This window comes from Ictalurus punctatus, chromosome 3, assembly GCF_001660625.3.
Source record: "Ictalurus punctatus breed USDA103 chromosome 3, Coco_2.0, whole genome shotgun sequence".
Classification (NCBI taxonomy): Eukaryota; Metazoa; Chordata; class Actinopteri; order Siluriformes; family Ictaluridae; genus Ictalurus; species Ictalurus punctatus.
The window spans coordinates 6898738-6921353 of record NC_030418.2 but is presented as its reverse complement, the minus strand read 5'-3'; the positions used below and the strand labels follow the sequence as shown (position 1 = coordinate 6921353).

The 22616-nt window shown below is 39.8% G+C and overlaps 1 protein-coding gene across 2 annotated transcripts in view; it reads left to right on the top strand.

Moving 5' to 3' along the window:
• Window positions 1–14297, top strand: part of lrrc1 (leucine rich repeat containing 1) — a 55942-nt gene extending 41645 nt beyond the window's left edge. For both annotated transcript variants that reach the window (XM_047154365.2, XM_017464620.3), the window contains 7 exons: window positions 1555–1699; window positions 2609–2727; window positions 3072–3155; window positions 6720–6835; window positions 8747–8916; window positions 10368–10507; window positions 12699–14297. In XM_047154365.2, the coding sequence (XP_047010321.1) occupies window positions 1555–1699; window positions 2609–2727; window positions 3072–3155; window positions 6720–6835; window positions 8747–8916; window positions 10368–10507; window positions 12699–12857 (933 nt within the window). In that variant the 3' untranslated portion in view covers window positions 12858–14297. The remainder of the gene's footprint in view (window positions 1–1554; window positions 1700–2608; window positions 2728–3071; window positions 3156–6719; window positions 6836–8746; window positions 8917–10367; window positions 10508–12698) is intronic.
• Window positions 14298–22616: the final 8319 nt, after the last annotated feature.

Genomic DNA, 22616 nt, shown 5'->3' with positions numbered 1-22616 from the left:
ACTAGATCTTTAAGTCCTGGAAGTTGCGAGGTGGGGCCTCCATGGATCAGACTTGTTTGTCCAGCACATCCCACAGATTCTTGATTGGATTGAGGTCTGGGGAATTTGGAGGCCATGTCAACACCTTAAACTCTTTGTCATGTTCCTCAAACCATTCCTGAACCATTTTTGCAGTGTGTCAGGGCTCATTATCCTGCTGAAAGAGGCCACTGCCATTAGGGAATATTGTTGCCATGAAGGGGTGTACTTGGTCAACAATGTTTAGCTAGGTGGTACGTGTCAAACTAACATCCACATGAATGCCAGGACCCAAACTTTCCCAGCAGAACATTGTCCAGAGTATCACACTGCCTACGCCGGCTTGCCTTCTTCCCATAGTGCATCCTGGTGCTATTTCTTCCCCAGATAAGCGACGCACACGCACTCGGCCGTCCACGTGATGTAAAAGGAAACGTGATTGATGAAACCAGGTCACCACCTTCTATTGCTCCATGGTCCAGTTCTAATGCTCATGTGCCCATTATAGGTGCTTTCGACAGTGGACAGGGGTCAGCATGGGCACCCTGACCGGTCTGCGGCTCCGCAGCCACATACACAGCAAGCTGTGATGCACTGTGTGTTCTGACTCCTTTCTATCATAGCCAGCATAAACCTTTTCAGCAATTTGTGCTACAGTAGCTCTTCTGTGGGATCGGACCAGACAGGCTAGCCTTCCCTCCCCACGCACACCAGTGAGCCTCGGGTGCCCATGACCCTTTCGCAGTTTAGCTCTAGAAAAAGTCGCTCAGATCATTGCGATTGCCCGTCTTCCCTGCTTCTATCACATTCTATAACTTTGAGAACTGAGTGTTCATTTGCTGCTTAATATATCCCACCGCTTGACAGGTGCCACTGTAATGTGATAATCAATGTTGTTCGCTTCACCTGTCAGTGCTTTCGATGTATGGCTGATCAGTGTATTATTAACCTATAAGGTGTGTCTGTGCCTCACTGTGCACTCTGATTTTCAGAATTAACCAAGCTGCCAACTCGAAGATTACAAGGAGTGTAATGTGATACGTGAATGTATTATTTTGCACATTTATTTCACCAGCTTATTTACTTTTGGGGTTAACAGTCTAGCCTAAACAACTGGAAATTGTATTTGCAGCCTGTGTATGATTGTTAAATAAAGTATACTTTGACACGTTCTTTGCTGCACAAATAAAATAGCGATTTCCTAAAATGGAAAAGTCCTTGACTACTTTTTGAATGACTGCTTGACTAGAAAAAAATGAGTAGTCGTGCACCGTCTAGTTCTCCATAAGTACTAGATTAATCAACAACTTGTACCCATCACTAATCACCTGCCCAAATTCTCCAAAACAAACTCTTCCTAACTGTACAGTTGCCATTATATAATAGGCAAAAGGATGTAGTAGCTGAAAGCATCAACAGTAGCAACAAGTATGGACTGTGAGTTTATACGATTATAGAAGAACGATTATAATCACACATTGGATTATGGGCTGATTCTTGGCATTCTAAACGTGTGTATTTTCCTCATTTCCATAGGAGATAGGAAGCATGAAGAACCTGCTCTGTCTGGATGTGTCTGAGAACAAGTTGGAGCACCTCCCAGAGGAAATGGCTTGCCTGCTCTCCCTCACCGACCTGTTGGTGTCCCAGAACCTCATCGATGCCCTGCCACAGGGCATAGGTCAGTCATTATACGTCTTTCTGCACAGAAGACGCTTGTGCGTTCACCACTGGCATCATCATTTTGACTCTGCTGCTAAATACAGTATTATGCTATATGATCCTGCCATGTGTACATTTCTTCCATTTGCCTTTTAACCCCCCAGATGTAGTTGAAGATGAAGTTCTGTTCACTGTTTAGCAATGAATGTTGCATTGGGTATGTCTTTTGATTTAGGCGGAATAATCAAACTTTAAAACCAATTTTGAAGTTTACAACATATTTAATTTATTTGCAATGTAAGCAATAATTACGGAAATAAACACGCAGAAACTCTTCACCTGCTCGAGCCTCATCGTGATGGCTTTTCAAGAAAATAAGAGATTAAATAAACGTAACAGACTAAATTCAGCGTTTTGTACTTAACACCTGGCCTTTTCCTAACATGTTTATTTCACCATATCACTCAGATAAAAATGATCATGAACATAATGTCATGATTTTAATATGATTAAAAAAGTCAACAATACGAGGACAGGATATAGGATACATGAAAATAATACAAATACAATAGTGGCCATTAGGGCTGTGTGATACTTGGATATGATACGGGTATTGTGATAAATTATGTCATAATACCCTTTTCAGAAACATTGTGGATATCGCAATATCTTTTTTATTACATTGTAGTAATTTTCTTTAGCGCTCAATCTGTTTTAGAATTCGACCAAGATCAGATCATACAACGTAACAAGTAATAATCTTAAGTCTAAACCTTACGCTTAGTTCTGCCTACTTAACCAACCCCCCCCCAACACACACACAAAATGAACATGCTCCTAAAATGTCTGCTGTGAATATGAGAGCACCTGTTCTCCTAGGACCTTTCATTTAAAACTTTAATCCCATATCGCTCATGTCTACCTACAGGAAAATTAAAACGCCTTTCCATTCTGAAAGCGGATCAGAACCGCTTGGTCCAACTGCCCGAGAGCATTGGAGACTGCGAAAGTCTTACAGAACTGGTGCTGACTGAGAACCAGCTGCTGGTGAGCTACACACACACACACACATTCCACTTAATTAAGATGTGTGAGCCATCTTGTTCCACATTTGGCACTGCAGTATTTTTCATTTTGTTATAAGGGCCATTTGGACCTTGAAATGGATTTTAATGGGGCCTGAGGGTGCTTAAGAGATCTGTTAGATTATTACTGTAAATGACATGACCTCTGTGTTGACCTCAGTACTTAGAAAAGTGCCATCCATTACCATTTTCCAGCCTTGTGAATGTACCTTTATCTCATCAAGAGTTCAGTTACTTGAACAAGCTTAATAAAGACATAAAAGCTTCAGGTCTGTATAAAATGGTCTTCATATCTGCTTTTCTCAGAGGTTGCCGAGAAGTATCGGAAAGCTTAAGAAACTGTCAAACTTCAACTGTGACAGGAATCGTCTGGTATCTTTACCCAAAGAGGTATGTACTATTTCACTCCTAGCCTTTATTATTTGAGTGGCGAACCATGTTTGGCTCAGCAGTGACGAGACACGGTGGTCGAATGGTAGGGTAGTGTGTGTGATGCCGATACAAGCCTCAGTAGATTTGCTCAATCCGAATGCTAGATTGAGTATAATTTTATAATCCGAAAGACAGGTGTGTTTAATGGTGGTCGGCAAGTATACAGAGTGTGTATACTAGTGACACTATCATGCTGACACGTTCTACTTATTGTACTTACTAATGCTGTCAAAATAACCACAAGCAATTGTAATGTTATTGATATTACTCTGAGCATCTCACCGCTGCAAGTGAAAAGACCTTGATCGGGGTTGTATAAAGGTTCTCAACAAAAGCATGGGACAATTGTCCTTTAGTTTTCTATTTCACGCTGATTGCTTCTCTCACAAGAAATTGAATAAATGATTTCTGTATTGATCCAGGGTCTGTCATTGGGTCAGAAAAGAGATGTTTCTTCTTTTTTCCTTCGCTTTCAAGGGAGACCAATTTCACAGAAAACGATCAGGATTCTGAACTCCCATGACCTATTGACTGGTCAAGACTTGCACTCCTCACTCTCCTAGTTACATACGGTCATGTGGAAAAAATAAGTACACCCCATGAAAACTGTTGGCTTTTTTGACATATTTGAACAAGCAAACATTTGATCCTTTTTGAAACAGTGCCCATTAATCAACTTGATATACATGAACAAAACCTCAAGGAAAAATAGCTTTTTCAATAATTTACATTTATTCAACAGAAATATCAATTGATGTGATATTCTTCTGTGGGAAAACGTTAGCACACTCTTAGCCTCAGAAGCTAGTATTCTTCTATTTTGCAGAAATAACTTCTTGTAGGCATTTTGCATAATTGTCCATCAAGCTTGCTGGAAATTTTAACCGCTCTTCCAGGCAATAGTTTTTCAGTTGGAAGATGTTTGAGGGTTTTCTTGCATGTACTGCTCGTTTCAAATCCCCCCCCACAACATTTCAATGAGATTCAAACCCGGGCTTTGTCTAGGCCATTCCGTAACCCTCCATTTCTTCTTTTTGATCCGTTCCTTGGTGGATTTGCTAGTATGCTTAGTATCATTATCCTGTTGAAATGCCTACTTTCGGTTCAAATTCAACTTTTGGACAGATGGCTTCACGTTATCTTCAAGAACTCTTTGCTATGATATGATCATTGATATGATGCAGAATTCATACTTGAATCAACGAATGCAAGCTGTCCAGTCCCTGAGGCAGTGAAGCAACCCCAAGCCATAACATTTCCACCACCGAGCGGTTGGTATGAGGTGCTTCTCCTGAAAAGCGATCTTTGGTCACCGTTAAACATTTCTGCTGTTACTGTGGCCAAACAACTCTATTTTATTTTGGAATAATGTGCTCTGGACCTAATATTGGCCTAATATTGTGTAAGTCCCCCTTGTGCTGCTAAAACACCTCTGACCTGTCAAGTGCCACTCCAACTTTGGCAAACCATGTCTTCATGGACCTTACTTTATGCACAGAGACATTGGTCATGCTGAAACAGGTTTGGGCCTTTTGGTTCTAATAATGGGAAATCTTAAACCTACCTAGGGAAAGCCATACATCAACACTGTCCAGAAACACCACTGACTTCTTTGGGCTCGGTCTCATCTATGATGGACAGTAGCACAGTGGAATCGTGTTTTGTGGTCCGACGAGTCAACATTTCAAATAGTTTTTGGACAAAACAGTCGTCGTGTTCTCTGGGCCAAAGAGGAAAATGACCATCTAAGCTGTCATCAGCATCAGTTCCAAAAGCCGGCGTCTGTCATGGTATGGGGGTGTGTCAGTGCACATGGCATGGGTAACTTGCACATCCTTGAGGGCATCATTAATGCAGAAAGATATGTGCACATTTTGGAGCAACATATGCTGCCATCCAGAGCAGGACAACACCAAACCACATTCTGCTCGGATTACAAGCACATGGTTGCGTAAGCAGAGAGTGCGGGTGCTAGCATGGCCTGCCTGCAGTCCTGACCTGTCTCTGATTGAGAATGTGTGGCACTTAGCAATAAGGCAACGAAGGCCCTGTACAGTTGGGCAGCTGAAGAAATGCATAATGGCTGAATGGGGGAAAATTCCACCTGCTAAACTTAACCAACTGGAGTCTTCAGTGCCCAAAAGCTTAAGTGTTATTAAAAGAAAAGGTGATGTTATATAGAGATAAACAGTCAAACTTTTTTTTGGAGTGTGTTGCAGTCATCAAATTTGAAATGAGTATATATTTTCAAAAAATAAATTAAGCAGAACAGCAAATATTGCATTAACAATGTGTTTTCAATGTAGTACATGGTGAATTGAATTTCCAAATGACTTTTTTTTGTTTGTTTGTTTTTTTTGTTTGTTTGTTTGTTTGTTTTGGGTTTTTTTTGCATTTGCTATACTGTCCCAACTTTTTCAAAATCGGGGTTGTATATTGTGCCACTTTAGACTTTAAAATCACAATCATGTTTTGTATAATGACAAAACTGGCACATCATGACACTGTATTCTGGCCGCTTCGGTCATCCCTGGCTCTCTCACACTCGTGTAGCTACAGTGTGCTTGGGCAAAGCGAGGCCAATCTGTGGTTAATGTGCAATCTGAAAGCCTTTTCTCAGACTTGAAACAATAGCCCAGTGTCACACTGATTCAGACTGTGTAGCGAGCGTGTTCAGCCACTCGGCTGTTTGTCTGACCTCACACAGTGCTGCCACACACCACGCGCTGGCAAGTTTCCATCATGCTGTTACACACCACATACTCAGTATCCAGATCACTTAGAGATGATACTTTTTCAAATACAAGGTGTGGTGGTGTAAGATGTAATATATTTAAATCCTTTTAACACTCCTGGCCTACTTTTGTAATACATTTTATTTGGATGAGATTTGTTGTTTGCTCGTTCTGCCCAGTCTTAGACATAAGCTTCCCCACCTTACAGGTAACAGAGATGAGTTTTGAACACTTATCTCTATATATTCCTGCTGTGTTATTATGTTGAGATCGGGTTACAGGTGTACATACTGTTTATATTCTCTGTGTATATAATATAATATCAGGCTCAGTCACTGGAAGGTAGATTTGTCGCTGTCTGGCTGTCCATTAATGCCATGCTATAGATCACCACTAATTGCTTCTAAAATTAGGCCCCGCTATCAGCCCCATCAGCAGCGTATAGATCCCACACCAAGACTTGCATGTGTTACAGGGGTGCTGTTTTTCACGTGTGCATTCTTTTATCCATCCTTTTGTTCAATTGTAAAATAGATTGCATATCAAGACAAACAAATGTCTGCCACCTGCCCTTTCTCCAGTTTCTTCTTTCAGGACTGCATTAATAATAACCTGGGATTCTCAAGAACCTGAACATTTAGAGCTGTAAGAGATTAATTCCTGGTCATGACTGATTTGCCCCATATTATTACACTGAACTCCCAAGCTCCTGTAATAATGCTTTCCTTTATAGAACTATTACTTCTGACATATTTGTGTGCATCTGTTTTTTTTTTCTTTTTCACAGATAGGAGGCTGCAGCAGTCTGAATGTGCTGTGTGTGAGGGACAACCGTCTGACGCGCATCCCCGCCGAAATTTCACAGGCTACAGAGCTGCATGTTTTTGATCTGTCTGGAAACAGGTTAGGCAGTTGTAAGCCTGAGTTGTTAGGGGTAAAGCCCAGAATAATTCAACCCCAAGTTAGGTACAGTTTGTTCCCCAAATTTACAGGGGGCACCGATATTTGAAAAGGCAGATCAGGACCCTGTATACAACTATATAAACACACCTATAACATTTGTTCTGTCTAAACATACTAGTGGGTACAACACAGCAGTAAGTGGTATTTAAATTGGGTTTGGCATATTTTAAGTACCATAAGCATGTAGCACATAATGCTAATGCAGATAGGAATGACCCAGCAAAAGCCATTATTATTTCCCTGCAACTTTTCATTGTGATCAGAGATGGCATTCATAGTCATGCTGACTTGTATGTAAAAAATAAATAAATAAATCTTCTTCCCGCACTTGCATACTAACATATTTGGCAGGTGCAGTTGGATGAATTCGATATGACTCAATAATACATTGTTTAAATTGGAGTCATTTTCAGGTCATGCATCATTTACTTCATATATTTAATTTGTATGGTAACGCAAGTATATTCTGAACTAGTCATATAGTGTTCATTTTCACCGTTGCTTAATGAACATTTGTTTGTTTGTTTGTTTGTTTTAACCATGAAAAAAGTATATATACCCCATGAAAGCACAATGTACATTTATTACAATTTATCTCCCCCCACCCCAAAAAAAAAACAACACATTTCCAAGGTGCGTCCTGCAAGATAACACATAATCTAACATCTTGTGAAAATATGTTCATCAGTATACAATATGTGTAAAAGTTATTATAAACATGTTGAGAACAAATGGGACTGTTTCACCCTTTGTTGACAACTTGTTATATAAGGAAGAACATGTGCTTAAGGTGGGGTACAAGTTAAAGTTAGTTACAGTTACATTTATATAGTGCTTTACATTGTATTGGTGGGGATCTCCACAACCACCATTAGTGTGTAGCATCCACCTGGATGATGTGACGGCAGCCAGAGTGCACCAGAACGCCCAGCACACACCAGATATTAGTGGAGAGGAGAGAGTGATGTAGCCAATTCAGAGATGGGGATTATTAGGGGGCCATGATGGAGAAGGGGAATGGAGTGGGGGAATTTCACCAGGACACCGGGGTTATACCCCTACTCCTTTACGATAAGTGTCCTGGGATATTTAATGACCACAGAGAGTCAGGATCTCCGTTTAACGTCTCATCTGAAAGACTGTGCTGTTTTTACAGTACAGTGTCCCCCTCACTATACAGGGGCATTAGGCCCCACACAGACCACAGGGTGAGCGCCCCCTGCTGGCCTCACTAATACCACTTCCAGTAGCAACCTTAGTTTTCCCCAGGAGATCTCTCATCCAGGTACTGGCCAGGCTCAACCTTGCTTATCTTCAGTGGGAAACCAGGTGAGAACTACAGGGAGAACTGCAAGGCAGCCAGTATATTACAACTGAGGGAATTAAAAGCCACTAGGTGGTGGAGGTAGTATGTTTTGTAGGATTTATATAGAATCATGATTGTACACAGCAGATGAACTGATATTAGATTTGATCCAAACAAGGTCAAATGTCAGAAATAGTTTTTCTTCAATAGCATTCTTGCTTTTTGAGGCATGTATTTTAAGGATATTTGAGTCTGAGACATACAGATTAGTAATGAGAGTAAAGGAAAGGACTAGACTTGTTGGTGGTGGAGGCATCCCTGAGTTCTTCTTATTCATTCTTAATAGTTCATTTGATCATTTCTTTTTTTTGATAATGAAGAAAAACAACTCACCAAATGTTTCCCCCATATCATTTATATTTCTTCGTTTTCGCTATTTTGTCCTATGGGTATGCAAACATTGGCACTCGACTGTATGTATGAATTCCTGTGTTTGAGAAGGTCTCTGCTCAGTGTGAGCATGTTGTCCCCTGTGTTTTCTGTAGGCTGACTTATCTACCCATGTCTCTCACCACGCTGAGGCTCAAAGCTCTCTGGTTGTCGGAGAATCAGTCTCAGCCGTTGCTCACGTTCCAGACAGATGTGAATCCTGACACAGGGGAGAAAGTGCTCATCTGTGTCCTTCTGCCTCAGCAGCCTTGCGAGAGTGAAAAAGGTGCCTAACACGTTACTAAGAAAGATTGCTAGTCCTGTTGTTCACATAAATAAATTAAAAAAATGACTCCGGGAAATGGTATGGTTATTAGACTTGGGCATTTTATACTTCAAAGTAAATATGTATGGTGTTTGAACATATTTTGCGTATGTTACCTCTACGGGTTTAAGATGTTTGACCCTCTCTCTGTTTCTGTCTGTCTGCTAGAATTTTCTTGTTAGCAATGTTGGTACCTCCAGTTAAGGTTCCATTTTAGTGAACACAGAGCTATTTCATCTCCCATGACTGTTGGGACTTGAGCAAAATCCTTAACTGTAAACTGTAATCTTGCCTTGTGTACATGTCTGCCAAATGATTATTGGTGCTATATACCACTGGTCACCAACCCTGTTCCTGGAGTTCTACCTTCCTGAAGACTTTAGATGGTCAGGTGGGCACAATTATGGGTGGAGCTAATCATTAGAAGCCTAAAGAAATTGATCAGCTAAAACAGGTGTGTTAGATTTTGGTTGGAGATTAAACCTGCAGGAAGGTAGATCTCAAGGAAGAGGTTTGGTGACCGCTGGTTTATACTATCGTGAGGGATTATGGTCCGCCCCGTATGCAATCATGGGGAAGGATCATTCGATTATGTGTATTTTCAATTACATTTGTCGTAATTTTCTAATAATTTTCCACATCAGAGCCCTAAACTGCTGCACTTGACTCGCCATGGCTTGTAGGATTTTAATTTGCTCTGTGCTTATCTAGCACATATTCTTATAGAAGAAGAATAAATTTTTTTGGAATGTTTGATAAGCAGACAGAGCCTAAAATCTCTGATCTTGTCTGGCACTTTCTCTCTCTGCGCCTGAGCTGTTTTATGTACACCCGCTGGATTGCATGGCTTAAAGAAGCTTATCTCTTCCTAACCACACTCGTTGCTATTAAGCACTGACCATAGTGGCAAGTGGCATCACATCCACTGCTGTGCACTGAGTGCTCCAGAATTAATTTCATATATCTATATATATTTTTGCCTATGAATGTAAATGTAGTGTCGATAAAGACGAATAGAAAGTTTGTCACTTCTTAACCTCTGAGTAGCAGCTGTGTTTTCTTGTTTAGGCCGAGGGATTATGATAATTTATCATGACACGGACTGATGAGGGCGGAAAACCCATGGAGGCTAGGTCACTGAGGGTAGGAGGGAGGGAGGGAGGGAGAGATAGAGATCAAGCGAGAGCACAGACACTCTTGCACAAAGCCTCTAAATAAGTCCGGGTTTATACAAATAGAGTATAATCTGAGCCCTAATCTGACATTTTTTACTTGCTGGGTATCGCAGGTGAACTCTTCAGTTGAGGTTACTGTATTTTGGCTTAACCTTCAGCTGTGGGAAAATATTTTGGGAATGGTGAGGTGAGACGTGATAGTGGAAAGTGTGTGTGTGTGTGTGTGTGTGTGTGTAGGCTCTGATAATCTGGCACGCTGTGGCGCTCTGGAGAGTCTCGTGAATGATGTGGCTGATGACACGTGGGACAACAGAGCCACGAATAGAATGAGCACCATCCGATTCCTCGATGACGATGATGACGATGACGATGACCAGGTGAGAGAATTGTGAAATGCTGGACTCTGTATCACTTGCTTGAGCTTCCGTGTGTATGTGTAACGTTAAACTGAAATAACAACTTGGACGATTATTACTATTATATTACTACTGCTACCATCTAATTTATAAGATTGGTTTTTGATGCAGGTGTTTACTGTATCGTTAATTAAAATGCAAATGTGCAAACGCTTATGTCAGAATGTCAGAATCCCGAGTATGAGTGAGGAAAATTTCACGCCTGTGGATTTCTGAGATTACGCTGTAGGTTGGCGAGTCAGGATTGTCAGAATTTTTGGAAACCCGACTAAATGAATGAAGTGCATACAGTAAATAGCAAAAATAATGAAGTGTATAAACACAAAATCCAATGGCAAGAAATTCCTGACAGTTCATCTTTGTTAATACAGGGAGTGACCATGGTGGTATGAAACACACTTAGGAAGTAATAAAATTAGAATATAAAGCATAAGGTAGCCTTTGAGTATGTTAGTTTTCACACTGCTCACGTTTGCTGCGGCCCGAATCCGAGCGCGATTGTTCCCGGGTGCCCCCCTGCAGCGTTGGTCTGGTTTCAGACTCAATTGATTTTTATCGAACACAGGTGCAACAGATATTATGCGTAGCAGTGGACCTCTTCTGTGTCCCAAAAATTCCCCTACCGCTCTTGGTACACGTGTTTTGTAGAAACTACGTCGTAATGGCGCCGTCCTCGGCTAAAACGCACGCGTGGGTTACTTTACTTCCTGAACATGCGTGGACCCGAGTGCGAGTTGCGCTCATATTCACCGGAATCGTGGCTCGGTTCCAGAGCAACCGAACTCGGACCACCTCCTACAGGTAGTCTCAGTTTCGGTACCGCGCTGCGCTTCCTGGTCCACGTGACAGCTTTCACATTACAAAATTTTCCTGCAAACCGCGCTCTGTTTCGGACTGAGCTGCCAGTGCTAAAGCCCTCTAAGAGATTGATTTTGGATCCGTAATTAAAGCTATGACCTTGCTTTAGGGCCCTACTTCGCCTTCAGTCACTGCCGTTGATTATTTGTCTATAACATCACACCTATGGTGTTTTATTCTGTACTTGGCATGGTACACTGAAAGTTGGGGAGTAAAGTCAGTCAAATGGCCTTGTTCTGTAAACATAGCCCTGCCCTGTTCTGTGATGAATGTATCACTGTTGTAAGAAAAGAGTAGAGCAGAAATCTGTATTGCTATGTGACCGGAACCTGTGAGAATTGTTTAAACGGTTTTCGGTATAGTACAGATTTTTACACTCACTGGTATTTCCCTGCGCATTCATGCAGTTATCCAATACATGAAATCATGTAGATAAAATGTGGTCGTCTTCTCAGGTTCGGCATGTTTTTTTCGTTTTTTTTTTCCACGTTATGGTAGCCGCCTTCTCGGCTCGACCCAGTCTGGCTATCAGGCTCACTTTTGATCTCGCTCATCAACAAGCCGTTTCCACTCTTAGTACCGCCACTCGATGGTTTTTCGCACCATTTTGAATAAACTCCAGAGGCTGTGAAATTCCTCAAACCAGCCCTTCAAGTACCAGCAACCATGCCAGTGAGTCAGTGAGAGCACCCCCCCCCCCCCCCCCCATCCTGATGTTTGATGTAAACATTTCCTGAAGTCATTGATGTATAATTTTATGCACTGTGCTGCTGCCACATGATTGTCTGATAATTGCACAGCTGTGCAGCTGTACAGGTGTTTGTATTAAAGTGGCCAGTGAGTGTATGTATAGTGATACTATAGGTCATAAATGCAGAATATGCACCAAGTTAGCCTTTCTGTTATTAAATACACTGACTTTGTACCTACACTCACCTGCCATTTTATCATTTAGCTTTGTTATTATTATTATTAGCGGAATGTGGTCCAGCTGTTGCCGTGTTAATCACATGACCCTGTGAGAATAATAACTTGGCAACTCAGTGACTACACAAAAAAATTCAATATAACACAGTACAAAACAGACAATTGACCAGCAAACATGTACGCTCAACTGTTGCCAGGAATGAATGATTCATCAATAACCGAGTAACAGGACAAGCGTGGGAAAGAAGCCGTTTTGGAACGGTGATGGATCGAATGTGATGAATAGCAATAACTAGGTGTCTATAACTATAGCTCGTGTACCTCCAATGATGGTCTTGTTTTCTTTATTTCTTTTCCTCTGTCGTAGGGAACGCTGCTGCGACGGGCCACGCCGCACCCCGGAGAGCTGAGGAGCATGAAGAAGGTGGTGGAGAATCTCCGCAACGATCTGAACGCTGCCAAAGGCCTGGACTCCAACAAAAACGAGGTCAATAACACTGTGGACCGAGTGACTACATCTGTGTGACCGCTTTGTTTTACCTCCGAGATGGCCCAGTCCCCATCGTGTCTTCCCACAATGCACCTCATCCAGCCTTCTCCCTGTGCTTTTTCTCCCTTGAATGTGACTCTCCTTTCTCTGTGCTGGGTCTGTCCTGTTCTCTCCTACATCTCCTCAGATCCTGAATCAGGGAAAGACCACCATGATAAGGTGCCTTCTTTTTTTTTTTTTTTTTTTTTTAAATCTTCAGAGCAATAATCCATGGAATGCACAATTTCTTTTTTAATTTTACAATCCAGCCCTTTTTTTTTTTTTTTATAAACTTTTTGTTTTTTCTAAACACATAAGTTAAAATAGGTAGATGCACTACATAAAGTCTTATACTAATGCTGACAGAAGCTCCAATTATATATTTACATTCTATTTTTAATTTTTTGGTTTTTAAACACTGGGTGGATGTTTCTTTTTTTTTTTCTTCTTCTTTTTTTTTTCTTTCTTTCTCCAAGTCTTTCGGGGCATGTTGAGCCCAGCTATTTTTGGACCTACTGGTTTTAAAAATTGTTGTATAGATCTTTGTGAATAATCTATACTTTTTGTACTCGTGGCAGCTCAGGTCGTGTTAAACCTGGAGGGGGAGTTTAAAAAAAAAAAAAAAAAAAAAAAAAAAAAAAAAAAAAAAAATTTAAGATGTATAGCATATTTCTTAATCAATGAGCATTTTTATTCCTGCAAAAATATTTGTGGTTTTACAAAGCAGTTGAACAACATGTTTTAATGTCTTATACAGTAAATCAATTAGTCGGTGGTTCATATTTACTTTTTAAGGTGTGTTTTTTATATTTGAATTTGAACAAGGGCTAACAGAATATTTCCACGTCTTATAACTGGAATGAGAGCTGCAGCTGCATCAGCACCACTTTTGGACGTTACCCCGCGTGTAAATTAGGTACAATAAACCCTGTTGGTTATCCTTCTTTTGTTTTATTTTTTTAAATTTAAATAATTTTTTTTGGGTATGGGTTCCTTTTAAGTGCAGTTTTCAGTAGAACAAAAAACACACACACATTGCACTTTTGCAACACTTTTTAAATTATATTCATATTGTTTATCCATTCTGTGGTACACTACAAACTCTCTCTCTCTCTCTCTCTCTCTCTCTCTCTCTCTCTCTCTCTCTCTGTCTCTCTCTCTCTCTCTCTCTCTCTCTCTCTCTCTCTCTCTCTCTCTCTATATATATATATATATATATATATATATATATATATATATATATATATATATATATATATATATATATATTTCTCTATTGCGAACAGACCAAGGTGTTGAAATGCTGATTTTTAAAAAATATTTTTTATTTTATGTCAGTGATAAAGCTGCACAGAAAAATGATCTCGAATAGATTCTAGGCCTTTATTATCATGACTTCTAACCACTGATACAATAAAATGATTTTATCAAATCAGAGCACATTGTTTGTTGTTTTTAATACCATCACTAGCTTCTGTTCCCATTGTTCACGTTCTCTACTAAAAGATTAGTTTTATTCTAGAATATCATGCATTATCGTGGCATTTCTCATCTCCTCCTGCATATTTATGGACAAACTATTTTTGCTGACATGAATATAACCCGTTAGCTCTTGTAGGTCAGTGTGGCGGGATCTTTGTTAAAATAGCAGTAGATTATTATAACCATTTTGAATTCATTATTATTATTATTATTATTATTATTATTATTATTATTATTATTATTTTGTTTTTTAATCTAACACTACAAAATTAAAGGGAGAAACACTGTAGCACGTTGGGGTTAGAAGCGAAGGCCAGGTATCCTTATGGAACAGCTTTATACCACTTACTCTTCAAATCACTGAAATTTATTCTCTTGCACAAATAGTTGTAAATAAATAAATATGGACATGTCTATGACCTGTATGATCTTGTTTGTTCAGGAATAATCACCCTGCCTTGTTCCCTGTGTGTGTGTGTGTGTGTGTGTGTGTGTGTGTGTGTGTGTGTGTGTGTGTGCGTGTATCGCCTTTGTCTCCTGAGCAGTGATGTATCTGGTTTATTAATAAATCCAATATATTTTACCATCTAATATGTGCCATATGAAAGTTATGTTATTCATCTTTTGTTGCTTTTCTTTGAAATCATATCTGTATTCAACAGGGTGGATGAAATGTATTTTCATTTCAATTGAATTATCGTCATAAGAACATTCTCAGTGCCTTTAAATCGTACACACAAGCAGAAGTCCTTTCTTCATTAATTATTGTGATTTTAAATATTTTAGTTGAGAGGCCAGTGATTTTTTTAATGAAAGAATATTTACAATATGCTCTTTTAAGATTAAATCGAGATTTATTTATCCAAGTGAATTCTTTATTCACTTATTTTATTTATTTTTTGTTTATTTATTTCTAAAATACAGTTTTTAAGGTGCTGTTGTCCCAGCAGCAGCTTGTAAGCAGAGATTTTGATGGCGCAGGACAACCTTAATAAAAACAGCACAGCCTCAATCAAAAATAGGTCAAGAAGCTGTCACATTTGACTTCATGCTACGTTTGTGTATAAGGGTTTGGGCACCCCTGACCAAATTACGTATTTTGTTGATTTCTGAAGTGAACACACTGCAGCATGCTGTTTAAAAAAACAAAAACATTTTCTACAAATATTCATGCACAGTTATTATATGTTTGATAAACCTGTAAAATAGTAATTGCATTATAGGCATTGTGGCGAATGTTCTCTCTCTCTCTCTCTCTCTCTCTCTCTCTCTCTCTCTCTCTCTCTCTCTCTCTCTCTCTCTCTCTCTCTCTCTCTCTCTCTCTCTCACACACACACACACACAGAGAGTACTTAGTAACACCCCTTTGGCAGATATCACAGCTTGTAAATGCTTTTGTAACCAGTTTGGATTCTTTCTATTCTTTTTCATTCACTCTTTCTTGCAGATCGCTTCTAGTTCATGTTTAATATCTACCTATGTATTTTCAATGACGTTTAAGTCAGGGGACTGTGAGGGCCACTCCAAAAGCTGTAGGTTGCCTTTCTTTAAGTAGATCATGGTGGATTTTTAAGGCACACTTTATGTCCAAATGTTTGTGAACACCTGACCATCACCCCCCGATTGTGCGCTTTCAACTTTATGGCAACAGTTTGGGGAAGAATGACGTGTGTGTGATGTTCAGGTGTCCACAAACTTTGGCCATAGAGTTTTTTTTTTTCAATGGAGAAAAAAAACCCTTAAAATACTAGATTGTAGGTTCCCGAGTTGTGCAACAGAAAAGTGTTCAATGCCAATGTGACAATGCCGCAGACATCCGTGGCCAGAAGTCCTATAGAGCAAAATCGGCGGTGCTCATTGGAAGGATAATAAGCATGGTAACGTTGCTGTCTCACAGCTGACCTTGGATTACTGTCCGTGTGGGATTTTGCACGTTCTCCTCCAGGTTCTTAGGTTTCATGCCAGTAGGTAGATTGGCTAAGTGCCCCTGGGCACAGCTCTGCCATCACAGGGGGATGAGGGAAACTGTCCCAGGCCCAGCAAGGTTTACTAAGCATGCAGAATAAAGTAAAAATATGTTTATTGTTTGCAATGCATCAGTTTTCTTCTCCTTCAAATGATTTGGTCTGCTGCATTATCATGGTTTTCAGAGATTCCATGCCAGCTGAAAATTCTGTTACAGACATTTTCTCATATGTAGAGTTTGTAGCTAATTTTTTGCATGTGTGTAAAAATGGTGACCCTGAGAACCCTGATTCTCCACTATCCCACTGCTGCTCCTCCTCCACTGATAAAGTTCATAGTGCGAGCATGGGACACCTTGATTCCTGCTTCAGTGAGCCTCAATTAACACTTGTTGCAGTTCCCATTTTTGACCAGCAGGTTCAGTAATATCTCTGGAGCTAAGCTGGGCACTGACCTCTCTGCCTCATGATTGGGCAACATAAAGAAAGGCAAGCAAAACAATTAAACATTGGCTTATATTTGTCAAATTGCAAAAAAATGTTGCTGGATGAGCTGTCACTGCTTCATGCACTTCTCGAGTATACTACATGATTGTGCACGTGCAGCCTGAGTGCTGCTGAGGCCTACAGTTAATATTTCTCAAACAGACAGTGACCCCAGGAACCTGCAAGAAAAATAGCTGTGTGGAGTAGATTTGGCTTAAAATAAATTGTGTTCAAAATTGGTTTGTCAGTTTAATGTTCAGTTTAATTACCAAATGGAATAGCACTTTTTTAAAAACTGTAACAGATTTTATACAGTACAACCCATAGTGCAACACATAAACTTCACTTGTATGGGATTCACCCACTTCATACATCTATACATCATACTGTGAGGCTTTTGGCTATACTTTCACATCAAAATTTCTGTTATAAATTATCTGACATCCTCAGCATCTCTTACATGCCGCCATTATAGCAGTGCTCAATGACATCTCAATCTTAACATCAAACAAACATCTTAAACCATCCATCCATTTTCCATAGCTCTTATCCTACACAGAGTCATGGGGGAGTCTAGAGCCTATCCTATGGAGCTCGGGGCACAAGGCGGGGGACCCCCTGGACGTAGTGCCAACCCAACGCAGGGCACAATCTCACACCCATTCACACATTATGGACAATTTAGACATGCCAATCAGCCTACAATACATGTCTTTGGACTGGGGGAGGAAACCGGAGTACCCCCCCCAAAACATGGGGAGAACATGCAAATTCTGCACACATGTGGCGGAGGGTGGAATTCGAACCCCCAACCCTGGTTGTGTAAGGCTAACATGCTAACCACTAAGCCACCGTGCCCCACATACATCTTAAAACTTTTATATTAATATTACCAAAAATAGCATATGGAGCAACTGAGAAATAATCATCCAAAATATTTATAAAGCCTTGGCTTACTTCCTGAAAAAACAGCAAACCTGAAGCAATATTAAAATCTTTTTTACAATACAGTGTCTTTAGAGCTGACACCTCTTTCCACACCAGACCCTTGATGACTTAAAAAGATTAAAAACAAACAAAAAAATCATTAGAAATTTGCAATGTTTATATCCACTTTCCCCTTTTAATGTTCTTTGAAACATATAAAAAATAACTTCTTCTTCTTCTTCTCTTGTATCTATGGCTGCCCATAGAACCACTTCTTGTGGAAAGTTATGAAATTTGGCACACAGTCCTGTTTGATCTGTTAATACAGCAAATTTGGAGTCTCTAACTCAATCCCTCCAGTGCCACCAACTGTCCAAATTAGCACTCACCTTCATGTTAGTAACTTCTGAGTCCTAGAAATGAAATTCCTCTGATTCCTTGGCTCAAAACGATTCGACTGCACCCTATGACGTCATTTTCCATCATGAAAATTTTTCTGCCATTTTGAATTTTCTGAATGACCTACTTTTTCGAACTCATCCTAGGCTGTTTGTCCAATTTGCACGAAAATTGGCCTGCATCAACTAGAGACACTTTTATTCACAGAATTTTGATAAACCGTACCATTTTCGAATGGCGCTTCGACGAAGAGCATGCGGAAATGGACGTGAATGTATATCTCCGTAACGCATTAGCATACCAAACTTATTATTTATCATAGGTATCATGAGTAGAGGGTGCCTGCTCCGTTTCGGAACAGTGCCACCTAGTGGTCAGGAGATATAAAAAAAGCACATTTTTGCTTATAACTTCTGAACAGTTTGTCATAAAATCATCAAATAGACTCTCAGTGGGGCATACCGATTCCAATAATATGAAACATTCCTATGTCGGCCATTTTGGATGTCGGCCATTTTGAATTTAGTTATAAAATGCTGTATTTTACGAACGACTTGGGGAATCGTTGCGAAACTCGGCATGTGTCTTTGTCACCACCTTGTGGTAAAAAATTATAATGCTATTTCCAAAAATGCTAATAGCTATTCCTTTTGCCTACTGTCATGAGACTGGTCTTGATAGATTCCATTGGTCATACTGAGAACAATGATAGCAATTATGTCATGATTGAGCAAACTTCCTGTCTGCCATTTTTGAATGTTTTGAAAACCTACTTTTTCAAACTCCTCCTAGTCCAGTGTTCATGCAAATTCATCATCTAGAGGCACTCACAGCAAAAAGTAATTCACTGAATTTTGATAAACCATACCATTTTCGAATGATGCTTCAATGAATTCGTTAAAGAACGCACAAAATTTAACTTGAAGCTGTATCTCTGCACCACTTTGAGGGATTGTGACAAAACTTGGTACAAATAATCAACATTAGGCTGAGGATACCTGCAGCGTTTCAGCGCACTTCCCCCTACTGGTCAGGAGACAGAAAAATGTCTTTTTTGGTTTATAACTCTTGAACGCTTTCCTGCATGATAACCATCATGCCCAGATGCTATCTGAGCAGTTTCAGAACAGCGGCACATACTAGATAGAAATTCTAAGTAACAGCTATTTTTAGTTATTTTTAAAACAAATTCGTTTTTTAGGATAGAAAGTTTACTTGTTCTAACTCCTCATACACTGTTCATCCGACTCTAACAGAAAACATGTCACAAAGCTGGGGCTTGAATCCCTGACCTTCTGGTCAGTAACCCAGAGCCACTGCCCTGGCATGGTAATAAGCATGGTAGTGTTGTCTGTGTAGTGTTTCACATGTTCTCCTTGGGTCCGGGTTTCCTCCAGGTTTTCGGGATACCTTCCACCTCCCAAAAACATGCTGGTAGGTGGATTGCCTATGCTAAATTGCCCCAAGGTGCAACTCTGCTGTAATCACAATATGCCATTATGTGCATGTGTATATGGACAGTACAGTGATCTACAGATGTCCCATTTCTGCCCTTCCCCCAGTGTGGATATCTGAAAATGCACAAATCCTCACAGCCACGTTCCAAAATCTAGTGGAAAGCCTTCTCAGAAGAGTAGAGACTGTTATAGCAGCAAAGAGCAAACCAAGTCCATATTAATGTCCTGGTTTTGAAATGAGATGTTCGATGGGCACGTGTCCACATACTTTTTGCCATATAGTGTACATCACATTAATACTACAGCATGTGCTTGTTAAGCTGGCGATGCCCATGAACACTTTAGGTGAGTGTAAGATTAATGAAGATGGATTATAGAAAATGTGACATGGACATGCACTGTATTAGCCCAACTCTAAGTCAATTTTTTTTCTGAATTCCCTGTGACAAGGGCTAACTATAATTGAGTTGTTTTCACAGTTTCACTTTGATTTGTAGCACGAAGCAAAACATCAAGAAAAAAAAAGACATGGTCTAGCTTGTTTCACCTCAACCCATCTGTCAAATTCTTTTCTTGTTGCTCTAGCAAGTATTCACACATGCAGGCTGTCAGTTGTGATAGACTAATCAATTTGCCATCTGTCAGCGTGGCAGTTAACTGTTCTTCAAAATCAGCATTTGTAATTCCTCACCCCGACGTGCTCTTCTGTCACCTGTAGGGATGCCGAGCCGCTAAGCGTTCTGGGAGTAACAACGGCCATGTCTGGGGTCTTCCTGGCCTCCGCTGGATTTTGGGGAAGGAGAAGCTGCATGGTACTCTCAGTCTCTTCCCGGTTAACAGCTCGAGCCCAGAGAAAGAAGCTGAAGAGATACAGCAGCGCACTACTGAGGTTGCAGCATCTCATAACCTTGATAGATGTTTAGTACTTGTGTCTGTTTGTGAGGTTGTAGACTTTTCACCCACGCTGCAAAAAAACAACATCTCAGCAAGTGAAGAGATCTTCACTGCATCCTGAATAAAGGAACATTTGGCTAATATTTCTCATTAGGAAATTATTATATAACAAATATAAGATCTGGTCTAGACATAATTACTAATATCAAGCTTAAAATTGTCCTTTTCTTTTGGCAGATATTTTTGCTTCTTTCTAGAAATAAATTCTTAAATAAGCAAAGTTATCTGCTAATAGAACAAGACAATTGCACACTTGAAATGAGTAGAAATATCTAAAAATGGGCTGAATGTTCTGAAAAGGAAAAAGAAAAGAATAAAAGTTGAATTTGCCTATATTAGCAATGAATATATTTTTAAACACAGGGCATTTCCTTTGATGTTATACAATCCAACTATCATATTTCTTTTAAAATATTCAATATACACTATTATATACCAAAAGTATGTGGACACCTGACCATCAGACCCATATGTAATTTTCTGAACATCCCATTTCAGATTGAGTCCCCTGTGAGGTTCAGGTGTCCACAAACCTTTGGCCATGTAGTGTATCTACTCATCATTTACTATGATACGAGTTACTAGCATTATATGCAATCTGTATGGGTACGCAGAAATGAAAATCCAAGAAGGGAGGTGTAATCAGAATTATTTTATTCCTTCACACTGAGTCCTCCAATAGTTCAATTCAGAAAGACAGCTTGTATTGTATAGGAGATAACCTTCATGCTGTTTGAGGAACATTGGTAACACGCTCCACCTTCCTAGTTCACTCAAATTTCATAGGATTTCACTAAACCAAGCAGATGGCCAAAAGGTTAGTCACACTCAAGGATCATCTTGGTGACAGGTGTCGTCAAGCTGGGACTGCAAATAAATGAGAATGAAGGCAAAATAAAAAGAAGAACAGGAAATAAAAGAGCAGTTATTTTCAACTATATTAGAGTCAAAACATACATTAGGTTTTTTTTTTTATATACATCATATCATATTTTTAATCTTTTTGTATTCTTTTCAAAAGCGACTAAAAACTGCATTACTGTTCTCACTGTATTGGCTGTACGTATAATTTTTGCTTAAAAGACAACAAGTGTTCAGGACACCACAAAGGCATTCAATTCATTTCATTTTAAAACTCTGCAGCCGCTGGTTGGAAAACAAAACACAGAACAGGCCTGGACTGCTTTTTTTTGTTTGTTTGTTTTCCTTTAAAAAAAAAAGCCAGCGTCCTTTAAACTCTTCCATAGGAAGGTCACAGCTCCACACCCTCCCAAAGATCACAGTTAAGCTAAACAACATTTTGGCATTTTGGCAAGCAAATTCCAAGGATATTAAAAACCTAGCTTTAAAACAGTGGGGTTGCATTTAATAAAAAACAAAACAAAACAAAACAAACAAAAAAACAACTAAAAACATGAAATTAAAATAAAACATTAAAATATCACCTACCAGTGAAATCCTCTATTGTGAGACATCTATGATGTACATAGCTGGCATGAAACCTAAGATCTTTTTTTTTCTCCTTTTTTTTCTTTTCGGGCAACAGAACTGAGCAGGTCCTCTTGCTCTGTACATTATGAGCAAGACTCATACATTATGTTTTTAAAGGTCATATTCAATAGTTTACAGACAAATGTTTGTGCTGGTTCTCCCTCACATCATTGTTCTGTTGTCCTGTCCAGTTAACCTGCACTTTCCTGTATGTCATGTATTTTGATTGTTGTGTATCTGCACTTCATGTAGTCCTGTCGTCTGTGCTTCTGTACAGTTATGTGTTGCACCATGGTCCTGGAGAAATGACATATCCCAGCATATAAAGTTTTGTTTGGGATGAAAGATCATTTTTACCCTTCCACTTTCATTCATTCATTCACCATTAGTAGCTGCTTTGTCAGGGTTGCAGTGGAACCTATCCAGGGAGCGCTTCGCCCGAGGCAGCACTACACACAGCAAGGGGCAATTTAGAGTAGCCAATCACACTATTGGCATGTTGGTGAGAGGTGGGAGAAAACTAGAGAACTGGACTGTAATCCGAGCTCAGGACTGAACCAGGGACCCTAACTGAAATCCCTTAACCATGTTTGGGA